Below are 16,756 nucleotides of genomic sequence, written 5' to 3'. Positions count from 1 at the left end.
TATTATTCTTTGTGTTTCTTAGGTGCTATGGAAAGTTTAGGGTACAGGTTGTACATAGGCCACCAAGAAGTTATAGTTCACCATGTTTCCAGGGGAAGCATTTGAGCACCTCTTATCCAATAATCAAAATGGAGTTAATTAAGGATTACAGGTCTGAAGGCTTGAATAATTGGGTGAAAATTGTGCCATGAAATCATTCTTTAAAGATTTTAGCTTAATTTCAAGATTCTTTTAGGGTTGATATGAGGTCATGTTCTTCCACCTTCTATAGATTAAAGTCAATAGCATTAAATACCCACAAGGCCACAAGTCAATATCCCATGTTCTTTTCTCCAAAAAATAATTGATAATAACAAGCACTTATAATTACTTAATTATAATCAATTTTTTAAATATAATTAATTATTAATTTCTTATCTCTCCCACATTCAAAGAATCAAACTATGAACTTCTCAGATCTGATCCCAATTACAATTTTTTTCTATATAAACTTCAACCACCCTATCTTCATCAAAAGATCAAAGTCTAACTACACAACTACTACGGAAATGGCGACGGTTTTGAAGCTTTTCGCAACGCTTTTAACCTTCTTTTATCTTGTTTCGGTGACGGTTTCCACTAACGATCCGAACGACATCAACTTATGGTGCAAGAATACACCATTTCCTGATATTTGTGAGTATTTCATGAATTCTCATGGACATTTAACCCCGAAAACAAAACCCGAATTTCGGAAGGTTGCGTTGCAAGTATCGATGGATCGAGCGCTTCATGCAGGAACTCACACAAAATCATTTGGAAAAAAGTGTCGCAATAAAAGAGAGAGAGCTGCATGGGCTGATTGTATGGAGCTTTATCAAAACACTATCTTACAACTCAATAGGACATTAGTAAACCCTAATAGTACCTACACAAATTTTGATGTACAAACTTGGTTAAGTACAGCTCTCACAAATTTTGAGACTTGTAAAACAGGATTCTTGGAGTTAGGGTTTGGAAGATCAAATTTCATGGCACCATTTAACAATGTAACTAAGTTGATATCCAACACTTTAGCCATTAACAAGCTTGAACAAGAAAAAGAACAAAAACAAGAAGATTACAGTGTCAATGGTGGTTTTCCAAGTTGGGTAACGACAGGTGACCGGAAACTCTTGCAGAAGTTCTCCGCGTTGTCATTAAGAGCAAGTATTGTTGTGGCGAAAGATGGGTCGGGGAATTACAGAAGTATTAGAGAAGCTCTTGCCGCTTCGAAAAACAAAATAAAAGGAAGCAATGAGAGATTTGTTATTTATTTGAAAGCAGGGGTTTATAAAGAGAATGTTAAGATTGGAAATGGGATGAAAAACATAATGTTGATCGGAGAAAGTGCCAAGAAGACGATCATTACGGGTAGTAAGAGTGTTAATGGAGGTTATACCACTTATGGTACTGCAACTTTTTGTAAGTATACTATCTAAGTTTGATGCTTTTATTTTACAATCGTGATACTCTCTGCCCACCGGAAAAGGGAGGTGAAATCAGATCGAGATCCGAGGTGGACAGCCTGATTTTGCGCCCGAGTGTCTTAGAAGGAGAGGTACGGGGCAAAATCAGGCCCTTCACCTCTGTTCTCGGCCTGATTTCCACCCTTTCCCGGGCAGAGAATCAAATTTACTTGACTTCCTACCCCTTAGTTTGATTCTTTTAGTTCATGAGTCCATGACTATGGCTAACTTTCAAATTTTCTTACCCATTGTTTACATTAACTTGACACCCTAGCTCTCAATATTCAAGAAGATGCCCAATTCACATGAAATATCAAAAGCTTACAGTTAGTTTTCATACGATTTAATGCAGCTGTGATGGGAGAAGGATTTATTGCACGCGGAATTACATTCCGTAACACAGCAGGGCCCAAAAGTCAAGCAGTTGCGCTAGTATCAGGTTCAGATTTATCGGTATTTTATCAATGTAGTTTTGAAGGATACCAAGATACACTTTTCGTACTTGCGCAAAGACAATTCTATAAAGAATGTTACATTTACGGAACGGTAGATTTCATATTTGGAAATGCAGCGGCAGTACTACAAAATTGTTTAATTTATGCAAGAAGACCGATGCCAGGACAAGCAATTGTGATTACTGCACAAGGAAGAACCGATCCGAATCAAAATACAGGAATATCAATTCATAATTCAAGAGTCTTACCTGGTTCCGACTTAAAACGGGTTCTTAAATCAACCGAAACATACTTAGGTAGACCATGGAAACAATATTCTAGAACCCTATTTATAAGGACATATCTTGATAAATTTGTTCATCCTTTAGGTTGGTCAAAATTTCATGGAAATGCTGGTCTAAATACATTATATTATGTTGAGTACAAGAATTTCGGACCTGGTTCTTCGACATCAAAACGAGTAAACTGGCCGGGTTATCATGTGGTACAGAATCCGTCTGATCTTACGAGTTTTACAGTAGGAAATTTCATTTCGGGTGGTTCGTGGTTGCCGGAAACTGGCGTGCCATTTAGTTCTAGCCTTTGAGTTGAGTAGTGGAAGGATAAGAAAATTGGCTTCTTATTTTATCATGTGTTTGATGTACATTTTTGTTGTTGTTTATTTGATAAGATATTCAAATTTGTTTGTTGATTATTTCATTACTTAGTTGATCATTTATTTTGAGATCAATTTGGTAGAAGTTTGTACCTATTTATTTGAGTTGTAAAAATAGTAGGAGGACTCTGTTTTTAGTGAGGGTTTAATTAATATATTCTATATCATTTCGGTTGTGGTTGAATATTTTTTTCCCAAAGTAAATGAATATATACGATATGCATCAAACATTTTAAATACGAGGATACATCATAAGGACGAAATATTCTTATAATTATACTTGCATAGTTTTGGTAGGTTTCACCACAAAACAAATGATTGAAATCCAATACAAAAAGAACCATTTTGATAGTCAAGTTTTGAAAAGAAAGATAAAAAAAAACATAACGCTAGAGGAAGGGGTCGAACCTCCGACCTTGTGGTTAACAGCCACACGCTCTAACCAACTGAGCTACTCCAGCTCTTGGTTTACTTCGCTTGTAGAACATTTATAACTCTCTAAGTTATGTCTATACATCTTCAATCCGACCTACTACTTTGTCATTTCTTTATCTGTTTTTTTTTTGTTGAGTAATCATTTCCTTGTCATCATCCCCCGTTGTGTGAATTCTAATCTATATTTCGTGTGTTTCAACAACAACAAAAAAAAACTATAGAGAAATTTTATAAGGCCTCCCCAATTTTGTTAAAAGGCCTCTCCATGAACCATTTTACTTGCTAAATTATCACTGAGGGAAGGCCTTTTAACAAAAATGAGGGGCCCTATAAAATCTCTCAAAACTATATTTCCTCTTAATATTTCTTTATATCTCTTTCTCAAAAGCGATAATATCTTTTTATATGATAATTAATTTTTTGATAATATTTCAACTATCCAAAAAGTTGGTTTGAATTTTCATTGGACGGTTGGATTTACGCCACTTTTTCTCTGTTGATGAAGTAAATCGTGGATCTCGATTCACGCCAACTTCAAGTCAAGATTTTAAGCTGTCCAACCATAATTGTTAATTTTTCTTCATGTTCTCTTTTTCTTTAATATTTTAAATTGATCACATTGGTTTTGAAAAATAAAGAGAGCTCTACATTTAGGATTGATTATTGTTTGTACTTAGTAAGGAAGATTCTTTGCTTTCAAATTAAAATTACACTATTTATATAATCAAGTTTCATTAAAGAAAAGATAGAAAGGCAAAAGTAGTGGAGGAACTTTAACAAATTAATTAATGAACTATTAATAAAGTGGAAAATAAATTATTTTTATTATTTTATATTATTAAGGTTGATTACTTATTATGGCTTTAATTATAATATGTGTAGTTTCTTGTCTTAAAAGCTTCTGGCTTTTAAATTTTAAATATAATATGATCATGGTATTTTTCGAATTTGTAACTAAATTCAAAACCTAAATAAATTCGTAAAATAATAAAGAAGTTTGTCATTTTCTTTTCAGAACTTCTACCTCATACTATTAACATCTCTAAATGTCTTATTCGAGTTAGTTTATGGTTTATACATCTAAATCAAATTGAAAAAACTTAAATTCAATTGACCTCCATTAACCAAATATGAAAAGAATCTCTTCATTTTATTAAATTTTTCTTTAGAATGATTATTTTATTAAGTTTAACTAATTAATGGAGCCGAAATAGCAAGTGGCCTTCAATTTTAGTTCATTTTCTTCCCTTATTCTTAAATCTTGTTAAGAATTTTCTTATAAAAATTCATTTTCTATCCGAAAATGATAGTCTATATATATATATATATATAATAAAATTTGGTTAAAATTTAATATTATATTTTTATTTTGGTGAAAAGAGATCACGCAATTTAATTTAATCTTAAGCTCGTTAGGTATTTTCGAAATTTGCAACTGATTGCAAGAAGTTTGTAACTGGTTGGTAAAAAAATGCAAAAAGGTTGCAACTTCTTGGTAAATGATTGAAGTGTTTGCAAAATTTTTTTTTAACTAAACAAAATACATCTCTTTAAAATTTTTAACCAAACAAAATATAAATTTATAATCAGAGCATGTAATTTATCTTTTGAACTGAAAAAACTTAAAATTGGACTTTCAACACAATTTTCTGTAAAAAAAATTCAATAGAAGTATAGAATAGTTATTGGGTCATTGTCTTTAATTTTTGGAAATCCAAATCATTAAAAAATTAATGGGATACATACACATTAATTCAAGTTAGTTGGTTTAGTGTCTAAAAGAAGATATTGGTTTAGATAATCAGGATACACATCTTGCCAAGAACAATTAAGAGATAGCAAAGAAGTACTTTTAATTAAACCCTTGTATATTCTATTTACATACACAAAAGAAAGTAATCAAAAGAAACCCTAAAGCAAGGAATAGTTCTTATAGCACATGCTTAGAAGTCTAGTGGGACTTGGAGTTGTTTTGCCATTGAGTCTGTCTATAGTCCATCTGGCATCTCCTTCCACCAATATGTTTCTCTAACCCTTTGCCATAGCCAGCAAAATTTGCTAGATACTATTTTCAGTTTCAAAATATGATCTGTCTTTATTATACACAACTATTTGAGTGTCTTGTAGAGAGAGAGAGAGAAACAACATTTACACGTTTAAAAGTTCAATTTGTGGGTATCATTTTCCTGATCCCATTTGTACAAAACAACATCTACACGTGTCATTTACCCTTTACCTTTTTTTGCATGGCTGCTTAATTGTTTCACCTAAACCTCTCAACTATCTCTTCATTTCACCACCTCAAAACATCTCTCTCTCTTTCCTCCTCTTTCTCTCTGGTCTAGAAACCCGATTTCCATGGCGAATTCCTCGGGGATCAAAGCCTTTTTGTTACTCTTCTCGTTACTATTAGCTACGGCCTTTCATGGTCAAACTTCTCGACTAGATGATTTTAATCAATGGGAGTCAACGATTAAACTTCCGTCGGAGAAAGAGGATGAAATCGGGACGAGATGGGCGATTCTGGTAGCCGGTTCTTCCGGTTACGGTAATTACCGTCATCAGGTAAACTAACTTTAAAACAACGCGCGCACTACCACCGCCGGTGTGTCATGTGTATTTATTTTACAAGGGGGGAGGAAGTTGTTGTTGTTACTTGTTAGTAAGGGAAGGAAGGGGGTTTTGATTGTGTGTGATGCAGGCGGATGTATGTCATGCGTATCAGCTATTGAAGAAAGGAGGATTGAAGGAAGAGAATATTGTTGTGTTTATGTATGATGATATCGCAACCAGTGAATTGAATCCAAGGGCTGGTATTATAATTAATCATCCACAAGGTCAAGATGTTTACTCTGGTGTTCCTAAGGTAATAATACTATCAACTTAATTATTATTATTATACTCTACTTTTTTTTTTTCATTAAAAAGTTAGTATTTCTTTATTGGGTTTTTTGTTATATTTTAATGAGGATTTATTATTATAGTAGAAAAAATAAGTCTAAAGCAATAGTACAAAAACAAGTAGAAATAGTTCAAGACTTCAAGGGCTTAAAATAAAAAATGAGAGCAACAAAGGGGTTAGGGCTTTTAACAAAAAAAAAAAAAACAAAGGGATTAGGGTAGATGGCTTGTGTACAACTTATTAGAACGAAAAATATACATTTTAGAAACTAGAGTTCCCAAATAACATAAAAGAAAGGTAATCTTTTTAAAACACTCATTAATCATGATACGCTTTTGACATATCAAGCTGGCTAGACAAGGGGGTAGATGGCTTGTGTACAACTTGTTTAAGAAAATCTCACACTGCTTAGCTAGTGAGCACTGCCTAGGTTTTCGGCTGGCAACTTAGCCCGCCTATGACCTAAGTACCCAACTAAGGTCTAGTCTGTGTCGCAATGATGTCGCATGCTGGTCCGGGTTGCTCAAAGCTATATTTGTATAAGCGATTAGATAGTGCACCTTAGCTTACTTTGTTTTTTCTCTCTTAATTACATATTGTAGTTACTATGAGACTTGTCATATGCCACTAGAGTCCGGTTACTCAGACTGTGCAGTCAGCCGATATTCGTGTACCTTATCGAGGCCCAACCTATACAATATATTGGCGGGGCATGACATCTTGAGCCTCATTTAAGCATCTGAGGCAGGCATGCCTAATTGACAATCCTAGATAAGCTCGATAAGAAGAAGAAGCACCCAAGACTTTTTTAATTGATGACATTGAACTTCTTCTTGTTGTTGCCAAACTGGCCAACATTCATCTTTTTATCCGCATTTTTTCAGGATTACACTGGGGAGAATGTCACCGCTAAGAACTTTTATGCAGTTCTTCTTGGTGACAAGAAAGCTATCAAAGGTGGAAGCGGAAAACTTATCAACAGCAAACCCAACGATCGGATCTTCATATACTATTCGGATCATGGCGGTCCAGGAGTGCTTGGTTAGCATTAGCTTTCTCAATTCCTTCCCATATAATTTTTTTCTTGATAAGCCGTTTTTATAGCTCAACTCTAAAGGATATCAGAATCAAATCTTGTAAATTGGATGATTGGTTTAACTTTCTTGAATATGAACGATGTCGATTGAATTTTTGTTTGATGGATAGGAATGCCCAATATGCCCTATCTGTACGCTGGAGATTTTATCGAGGTTTTGAAGAAAAAACATGCATCTAGAAGCTACAAAGAAATGGTTAGACCTCTCTCAGTTGCTAATTTCTTCGTCTTTCGTCGTCCTCATATCGCTTTAACTCTTTATAGATAAAATGATTCAAAATATTGTGTCATATGTTTTTGCAGGTTCTCTACATAGAAGCATGTGAGAGTGGGAGTGTTTTTCAAGGGTTGATGACAGAAGATCTCAACATTTATGTCACAACGGCATCAAACGCCGAGGAGAGTAGCTGGGGGACATATTGCCCGGGAATGGATCCCCCTCCCCCTCCCGAATACATTACTTGCTTGGGAGACTTGTATAGTGTCGCGTGGATGGAAGATAGGTACCGAATCTTACGACTTTTTAAGTTAATAATATTAGGATCATTATAAACAAGACATTATAGGTATTCGCCTGTCTGTCCATCTCTTGTACACACTTAAATTTGACATATATAACTATATATTTATATGTGAGTTGAATTTCTTTTGTTTTTCTTCCCTTATTCGATGATTTTGTATTCTTTGCAGTGAGTCTCATAATTTAAAGAAAGAAACCGTAAAACAGCAGTATGAGTCCGTAAGATATACAAATCCGAGCATTTCAACATAGTGGTTTGCTTTTATTAGAACGATTTTATAACTACAGATGCTCATTTTCTTTTGGCAGGTAAAGAATCGAACATCGAACTACAACACTTACAACGCTGGATCTCACGTGATGGAATATGGGAACAAAAGCATCAAATCTGAAACACTTCACATGTATCTAGGCTTTGATCCTGCCACTGCGAAAATTGACAATAACAACATTGATCGAAATACTCCCCTAGAAGTTGTTAACCAGAGAGATGCCGACCTTCTCTTCTTGTGGCAAAGGGTTAGTATGACTTGCAATATTTTCTCAATAGGATATTCAATTTGTGGATTTACAACTTTTGTGTCCAACAAATTTATAGTGTTTTTTTGCCGTTCAGTACAAACAACTAGAGGATGGATCAATCAAGAAAAAGGAGACTCTTGAGCAGATAACGGAGACGATGATGCACAGAACTCATCTTGATGGGAGTGTTCAAATGATAGGGAAGCTCCTCTTTGGGCCACAAAGAGGTCCTTCAGTTCTCTCTGCTGTGAGACCTGGTCTGCCGTTGGTCGATGATTGGAGTTGCTTGAAGGCAATGGTAACAAAAAAGTTCCAAAAGTTTCCATCTCTGATTTTCGGTCATACTTGTCTTATCAGTTAGATTTTTCATTTAACCTTGGACTCTTACAGGTTAGGTCGTTTGAATCAGAATGCGGATCCTTGACTCAATATGGGATGAAACATATGAGAGCATTTGCGAACCTGTGTAACAATGGTATCTCAGTGAACGAAATGAAAGCTGTTTCCAGGACGGTTTGCAACCGATATCACTTCGAGTTATGGAGTCCTTCAACCCGAGGTTATAGTGCTTGAATTCAACTGCCGTGGTAAACGAAAATTACTCTTGTACAAAAAATAAGGTACCAAATGTTTCCAGGTTTGTGGCTAAGAGGGTTTCATCTGTTTAATGCTGCTGATTAGTGTATCAGAGAAGTGGTAGGGAATTCGAATTACCTTCAAATAATAATATTGAAATTACTGAAATTGTACCAGGACAACTGAATTTGGATGAGCACCATGACAGACACTTCAGACATCTTAGGTCCTAAAAAGACATCTTGGGTCCTAAAGGCCGTGTGAAGACCGTTAGGGCCATCTTAGGTGGCCTAAATGTCCAATTACTTTTACATTTTACTTTATTTATTGCCTAAACTATATGGGTAAATCTTGATAATAAACGGTTTCCATCGAGATTCGATCCCAAGACTTCGTGGGTTTGAGAGGGAGTGTGCAACCACTGTACCGAAAGGCAGTGACATATGTTTTGTTTCTTGGAAATGTGCATTTTTGTGAAGTATATATTGGTTGAGGTGGTAATATATATGCCTTATAAGCATAAAAAGCTTTCCCTAAAATATGCATCCCAAAATACGATGATCTTCTTGGTAAAAAGGGTAAAAGAAGGGGAGAGAAGTGATATAGTTGCCCACATGCAGGATCGAACTACAGACCTCCAGTTTACAAGACTGGCGCTCTACCACTGAGCTATAGGGGCTTTACGTTTGAATGTTTCGATTATAGAACTTTATTCATTGCGGCAGGGAATCTTGGAGGGGATGTACATTTGATCCATGCTCAAGTAGAGAAATATTAAAATGCTAGTTGTATTTGATCATGGAGGGGATGTACTTGTAATCCTTGAGAGACTATAGTGACTCAAAATAGATTAGTGTCTGTCTTTAGATGAACAAACACCTCTCAAGGTGAGGTATCCGCAAACTAGAATTTTGGATTTTTGTCATTAGATGAACAAACCAATCCCATGGTGAGGTACGCACAAAATAGTATTCTGGATTTTGGTTCAGTTATTTGAGTGTAGTGGTATAGTTCTTTATATGCGAGTCACCAGATTTTTGGTAAGTACAGAAATAAAAAATTGTTAAAATACGTTTTCGTTAAAGAACAATACCGTAGTGTGTTGCACAAATCATTATGTATTATATACAAGGGAATGCATTGACGTAGAGTGGGATTGTCAACCTTCAGATGTGGTTTATAAATCTTATCTTCTTCATTTTAGCTCTGTTCTTCTAAATTGGATTAAGTTTTTGTTGCGTCCTTCAGACGTGCTACATTCTTGGCAATGTCGTTAAGATAGATCACATATAATTGTGATTTGAGAAAATACTTTAATTTGAAGTTGAAGAAAGAGAGGAGAAAAATATATAACATATTAAACAAAATATTTAGTCTTTGCTATTAAAAAAAAAACTATATCAGCTGTTGGATCTATTTTTTATCAAACTCTCAACAAAATAGATGGGTCAGATTTATCTCTCTGTCCTATTTCTATTACTATAATAAAATAATATAGATTATATGTTGAAGGGGTGACACTTTTCTTTAAGCCTAAGGTTTTAGAGCATCTCCAATCCAAGCCTGTCTTAGGCCGAAAAAATCACTTTTTCACCTAAAATTATTGGCTTCAGCTCAGCCTCCAAAATTCAGCTCCAGCCCCAGCCTCAGCCTCTCTTGAGGCAGAAAATTTGAATTAGAAATTTCTCAATTTACTAATAAAATTCAATTAAAAATATATCGATTACAACTAATAATTGATTAAAATTTTAAAACTACTTAAATACGACTAAACAACACTAGAAAAATTAATTAAAAATAACTAGAAGGGGTTTACTGGGTCTCGTGGTAGACCGTTGAACCAAGCGTCTCGCGCCGCTAAAAGCATTCGTTGAGCATGTTCGTCGAGAGACCTAACATCAATTTTCATTAAGTCCATCCCATATTGTCGGTTAGCCAACTCCGTTTACACCTGTAGAAAATCTTGTTGCGCCTTTAGGGTCTCTTGTTGAACCCGTACAACTTCACTCAAACTTGTTGATCTTTGTTGGGATTCTTCATCTTTTTTTTCCCAATATCCCTCATTGGGAGTTTTTGAAGCGGTAGAATGTGTGGATGGTTCGCCAACTCTTGCATTTGCTTTGGCTTGTTTACGACCAATTGGTCTTTCTTCCGATGGGTTGGTATTAGAATCTCTTTTGCCGGATGTTGACTCTCCTGGCATGTCTGCCATCCACTTGTTGTGTGTCATCAAAATTTTGTAAACATGTAGGAACCTAAACCCTTTACCTTGATGATTTTTTTATACAATTCAATAGCTCTTTGTAACTGAAATAAACAAAATATATACAAGTATATATTATGAATGAAGTGAAAAGATAAAAAGAAATTAAAAAGTTAGAAATAATTACCCGGTCATAATCGTTTTCTCCGCTTTTTGGAACTTTATTTATTATCCTCAAAGTCGATATAAAACTTAGACATTCCGAGCTTATCTCACTAAAACGAGATTTACAACTTCTAAGTGTGCGTTGAAACTTTGCACTCGCATTATATTCATCCGATATATTTTGCCAAAATACTTTATATTTTTTACTATTTCCGACAACCGCATCAAATGTGATTCTCAAATAACAATTAGCAAGTAAAATATTTTCATCCGTCTTATATGGTTCCCGTTTAATTATCTTTGTCGAAGTTGTCCCTCCTTGCACGCAAGAATCCTCACATACTTCATAATCATCAACTCCTAATTGAGCCGACGGGTAAGTAGAATTAGGGGACAACATTTCCATATAACTTTGGTTATCGAATTCGTTGATGTCTAATGGATCCATGGGTGAACAAATGAAAAGATAAAAAAAATTGAAAGAAAGAGAGATAGAAATGAAATGGAGAGGATGGAAGTTGCAAGAATGAGAGAAAGAAAGTGAGATGAAGAGTGTTGGAGATGAATAATGGGTCCAACCCCTATTTATAGGGGTTGGACCCATTTCTAGCCGTTGGAGCGAATCCAACGGCTAGGGGCATTCCCCAAGTGACCGTTGGGGGCCCCAACGGTCACTTGGGGCCTAGCTTCAGTCGCCCCTAATGTTAGGGGCGACTGAGCTAGAGGCTCCAGCCTCTTGGAGCGCCGGGCGGAGTCCATAATTTCAAAATTATGGCTTCCGCCCGGCTGAGGCTGAAGATGCTCTTAGGTGATTTTTGGGACTAGTGCGCCTGCAACATTTTTAGGGAAAAGATGTGGTTTTTTTCATCTTTTCCACATTAAACTTTGAGCAATACTTTATGTTATCTTCATCTCCTCTACTCATGTTGTCCCCTCTCTAGTGTTTATCCACACAATCTAAAACTCCACTACAGAATGTTTGTCACTAACCAGATCAGTCATATGCTAAAAATGTTGGAAATTTTCAAAGTTGGTTATATTTGTACTGTTTTAGAATGACCACTCTTCTATAACCAGGTCAAATTTTATTAGTTAAAAAGCTTGGAACTTCCTCTGTTTCCTTGTTTTGATGGTGAAAGGTTATAGTTCAACAAGTCCCTTCCGTTACAATCTAAAATGGATGATACAAAATTTCAAAACCCTAATATGGGTTTCATTTATTACTGGTTTCTGTGTTTTAATCTACCTTTTTGGAGCTCCCCAGAATACAAATGTCTCTCCCACAAATTATTTCCAGGTTTCTAATCAGAGCATACCAGATCCAAAAAACTCTTTTTCATTTACCCAATCACCACCATTAACGATTCCTTTTGATTTAGCAGCTGAACCTAAAGTGAGTAGTGATAAAAATCTCAATTTTGGAGATGATTCTAAGGTGGGTATTGATGAAAAACTCAATCTTAAAGATGATCCTAAAGTGGGTATTGATGAAAAACTCAATCTTGAAGATGATCCTAAAGTGGGTATTGATGAAAAACTCAATCTTGAAGATGATCCTAAAGTGGGTATGGAGGAAAAACTTAATCTTGAAGGTGATCCTAAAGTGAGTATTGACGAAAAACCCAATCTTGAAGATGATCCTAAAGTGATTATTAACGAAAAACCCAATCTTGGAGATGATCCTAAAGTGAGTACTGATGAAAAACCCAATCTTGAAGATGATCCGAAAGCGGGTATTGATGAAAAACTCCGTCTCGAAGGTGATTCTGAAGTGGGTGGGGATGGAAAACGCTTTGAAGCTGCTCCTAAAGTGAGTAACGGAAGACTCGACTGGAAAGATGATCATAGAGAGAGTATCAATGAGAGAAAACAGTCTAAGAAGTTTCCAATTTGTAGGAGTTATTACACTGATTACACACCATGTCAAGACCCGAATAGAGGGAAGAAATACAACCGAGGGATGTCGAAAAGTAAAGAAAGACATTGCCCTGAAAAAGGAGAAGTATTATCATGTTTGATTCCTCCTCCAAAGAATTACAAATCCCCTTTCAAGTGGCCAAAAAGCAAAGATTTTGCTTGGTATGATAATATCCCTAGGAAAGAACTAAGTGTTGCAAAATCAGAACAAAATTGGGTCAAGTTTGAAGGAGATAGGTTTAGATTTCCAGGAGGAGGTACTATGTTTAAGTATGGAGCTGATTCTTATGTTAACATGATTAATAGCTTTATCTCTCTAAAAGGTGGAACTATTAGAACAGCACTAGATACTGGTTGTGGGGTTGCAAGTTTTGGTGCTTCATTGTTAGAAAGAGGAATTTTAACAATGTCGGTGGCACCGAGAGATACCCACGCAGCACAAATTCAATTCGCTTTAGAACGAGGACTTCCTGCCATGATTGGAGTCATTGGTTCACAAAGAATGCCTTACCCAGCTAGAGCTTTCGATCTCGCTCATTGTTCGCGTTGTTTGATTCCATGGCATTTATATGATGGTTTATATTTGATTGAGATTGATAGGGTTTTAAGACCAGGTGGGTTTTGGGTGCTTTCAGGTCCTCCAATTAGATGGAAGAAAAATTGGAAATCTTGGAAAAGAGATCAAGAAGAAGTTAAACAAGAACAAGTTAGAATTGAAGAAATCGCTCGAAGCCTTTGTTGGAAGAAAGTAGTTGAGAAAGATGATCTTGCTATTTGGCAGAAACCTATCAACCATGTTTACTGTTTGAAGCTCAAGAAAGTATATAAAACAACACCAATCTGTGAAAAGACAGATGAAGCTGATTCTGCTTGGTATAAAGAATTGGAAACTTGCATAACTCCGTTACCAAAAGTGAACAATTCTGATGAAATTGCAGGTGGGTTATTGACTAGATGGCCTAGTCGTGTACACGATATTCCTCCTAGAATTCGCAATGGTTTAGATTCAATACCTAATGCTGTTAAATTCCATGAGGATACTGAGATATGGAAGTATCGGGTAATGCATTATAAGAAGATCACGAACGATTCATTTTCTGAAAATCGATTCAGAAATGTAATGGATATGAACGCTTTCTTTGGAGGATTTGCTACTGCATTATTGAAAGATCCTGTTTGGGTGATGAATGTGGTTCCCGCCATTCCAAATTCCAATTTAACTTCAAATGAAGATACATTAGGTGTTATTTATGAGCGAGGATTAATCGGCACATATCAAGATTGGTGTGAAGCGTTCTCGACTTACCCAAGAACATATGATCTTATTCATGCGAGTGGTGTTTTTAGTCTTTACCAGCACAGGTACGAAAAGAATTCGACTCTTCTTAAATAACCTGTTTTTAGTCTTTACCAGCACTTACGCATAAACCATTTTTCTTGAAAATTCACATGATACAAAGAAAATTCTATGATAAAAGTAAATAGATCTATATGATAGTGATCTAGCACATGTTTCAAGACCAAAACCGTATTGTCCTTGATTTAGCAACCTGCGAGACCCACTAGCCTAGTTCCGCAGGTTACAAAGCTTTTTCTTGGCATGGGCCTACCGTTGACCACCAAGGCTTCTGCACTAGACCAACCAGAAGGTCAAACCCACCAAATGGTGTAGCTTTTTATCGACTAGACAAGGTGGTTTCGTTTTTGAAACGTACGATTTGAACCATGTTCCCTGTAGCAGAGAGGCACATATATAGCTTCATAGACACGGTGAAGGTCTTCCTGGAGCAATGTGGTACTAAGTGCTTTACTGATAAAACTTCAGTTTAACATTGAATAGTGTATAAGCATGGTGTAAGTAAAAAATGTTACAAATGGGTCATATAGAAATCGTCAATGAACAATCGAAATTAGTATGCTTATGGGTTTCATTTTTCTTAAATTGCAGGTGTGATATGAAGTTCATACTATTGGAGATGGATAGAATACTAAGGCCAGAAGGGATGGTGATAATAAGAGACTCCGTGGATGTACTTGTTGATGTGAAAAATTTAGCAGAGAGAATGAGATGGAAGAGTTGGATTGTGGATAATGAGCTTGGACCTCTTGAATCAGAGAAAATTCTTGTTGCTGTTAAAACTTATTGGACAGTTGAATCTTCTCATTAGCAAATAAAGAAACAACAGAAATCTTCTTTCCAATTTGGGCTCATGGACTTCATGGGGTTTGGTCGAGGCCCAAGCCCAAGAAGTCATTAAAGAGATCATAAGAGAAAATTTTGATGGATATTCAAATCAGAGCTTCTAGCTGCCATTAAAGAGATGACAGAGCAAATTTTGTAGCTGCAAGATATACTTCATGCAAATCAACATCTGCAGAGTTGTAAACTTAGTCTAAATTTTGGAACTTTCTCTCTCTAGTACTGTTTTTTTTTTTTTTTGTAGTGAAACTCTATGGGTTTCTTTTTCCCATGTTATTTATGGTTCAATTTTTCATGTCATCATAAATTTCTTTGAGAAATAAGAAGGGAAATCTTAGACCAGTTGCCTTCACTCAATTTCTTGTTCTTCTTACATTGAATTTGCACCCGTTTATAACGCCTTTGCCGAAAAAAGAAGTGTTAGTAATTATGTTTGAAATTTCTTATCATGGATATCATTTTGAAACACAATAGCATCTATTCTTTCCAAGTTAGAACAATCTTAATTTCTACGAGAAGTAAAGAAGACGTGGATGCTTAGGAGAATTCGACGCCTAAATAAGAGCGTTACAAAATGTAGGAGAAAGGAGTGCTAGTAATTTTGTTTGAAATTATTTCTCATCATGGATATCATTTTGAAACACAATATGATTCGAAGCAAAGCAGACGTGGGTGCTTATGAAAATTCAGGCATAGAGTGTTACGAAAAGCATGAAAAAAAAAGTTGTGGCCTATGCAGGTCTCGAACCTGCGACCTTCGCGTTATTAGCACGACGCTCTAACCAACTGAGCTAATAGGCCAATACATTTATTTTGCATCCATTAATGGATACAATTGAATGAAGATTAAACTTTCCCAAACAAGTAGACAGTCCGACCTTTCTATGGCTATACGTAGGATAGATTTAAGAGTAGTAACTAGTTCTTCGGGTTTTTATCTATTTTTAATGCTTCAGATTGGGCACCATATGTACTATTCTTCTTTACTTGTGTATTTTATTTAGTGACACATTTTTCGTACAAGTAAGGGATTGATAGTATGTGTAGTTTTATATAATTTGAAACAGTCTACTAGGTTTATTATTCATACTAATGTAAACACAATCAATAGCATGGTCAAAAAAGACATTTCTAATCATTAGTGCTACCTCACACCAAAATCAAAAGCTTTGATCAGTAGGAGGGGCAAATGGGAAACAATATGCAATTTGTCTATAAAGTTTGGGTGCCATATTTGTCCACTTTGAGATTTAGATTAATGTAACCATCTCTTTCTAGAAGTAGATAAGAATGTTTAAATCCAAAGATTGAAAAGAAAAGAAAGGAGAAAGATAAGAACAATTTGAAAGGGGGCTCTATCTAAAGAATTGATAGGGTTTGATGGGTACTTTTTTTTTGTCAAGGAGGTTTGATGGGTACTTAAACTTTAAAATTTGAGATACAAAGTATGCGTCCTCTATGCTTTTATGGGCTTGCTTGGTAGGCGTCAAACTTTGACAATCTAGTAAATTGCATCTTTAATTCATAAGCTCAATCTCTCATACTTCAATCCCTTAATCTTTCGGGCTCACAGTTTAGTCCTTAATAAGAAATAACAATTTAGCATACAACCACTTTTAGCAC

At 35.5% G+C, this 16,756-nt stretch overlaps 3 protein-coding genes and 2 non-coding genes across 6 annotated transcripts; 3 read left to right on the top strand and 2 right to left on the bottom strand.

Moving 5' to 3' along the window:
• The first annotated feature begins 518 nt into the window (after positions 1-518).
• On the top strand, positions 519-2,781 carry LOC147535052 (pectinesterase 2-like). The gene is made up of 2 exons (XM_086648455.1): positions 519-1,443; positions 1,840-2,781. The coding sequence occupies exons 1-2, from the start codon at positions 549-551 to the stop codon at positions 2,526-2,528; spliced, it is 1,584 nt and encodes a 527-aa protein (XP_086504581.1). The 5' UTR covers positions 519-548; the 3' UTR covers positions 2,529-2,781.
• Positions 2,782-4,995: 2,214 nt separating this feature from the next.
• On the top strand, positions 4,996-8,816 carry BETA-VPE (beta vacuolar processing enzyme). Its single transcript, XM_086650334.1, has 9 exons — positions 4,996-5,597; positions 5,734-5,898; positions 6,819-6,975; positions 7,141-7,226; positions 7,334-7,533; positions 7,721-7,769; positions 7,860-8,069; positions 8,167-8,370; positions 8,463-8,816. Exons 1-9 carry the CDS (start codon positions 5,391-5,393, stop codon positions 8,643-8,645), a joined length of 1,461 nt encoding a protein of 486 aa, XP_086506460.1. The 5' UTR covers positions 4,996-5,390; the 3' UTR covers positions 8,646-8,816.
• A 439-nt stretch (positions 8,817-9,255) lies between these two features.
• Positions 9,256-9,327, bottom strand: TRNAT-UGU (transfer RNA threonine (anticodon UGU)). The gene has a single exon. It is a non-coding gene; the product is annotated as a tRNA-Thr (tRNA).
• A 2,497-nt stretch (positions 9,328-11,824) lies between these two features.
• On the top strand, positions 11,825-15,485 carry LOC147535049 (putative methyltransferase PMT17). Of its 2 annotated transcripts, XM_086646932.1 has the most exons (3): positions 11,889-12,535; positions 12,579-14,295; positions 14,882-15,485. In XM_086646932.1, coding segments are annotated over exons 1-3 (1,938 nt in total). In that variant the 5' UTR covers positions 11,889-12,534; the 3' UTR covers positions 15,102-15,485. The 2 variants fall into 2 exon arrangements, with proteins under 2 accessions (XP_086503057.1, XP_086503058.1); XM_086646931.1 differs by having other exon boundaries at positions 11,825-14,295.
• A 375-nt stretch (positions 15,486-15,860) lies between these two features.
• Positions 15,861-15,934, bottom strand: TRNAI-AAU (transfer RNA isoleucine (anticodon AAU)). The gene has a single exon. It is a non-coding gene; the product is annotated as a tRNA-Ile (tRNA).
• Positions 15,935-16,756: the final 822 nt, after the last annotated feature.

This window comes from Eschscholzia californica, unplaced genomic scaffold, assembly GCF_041429995.1.
Source record: "Eschscholzia californica isolate CP2 unplaced genomic scaffold, dmEscCali1.0.p SCAF_6, whole genome shotgun sequence".
In the NCBI taxonomy this organism is placed as follows: domain Eukaryota; kingdom Viridiplantae; phylum Streptophyta; class Magnoliopsida; order Ranunculales; family Papaveraceae; genus Eschscholzia; species Eschscholzia californica.
This window is presented reverse-complemented; position numbering and strand designations above follow the sequence as displayed.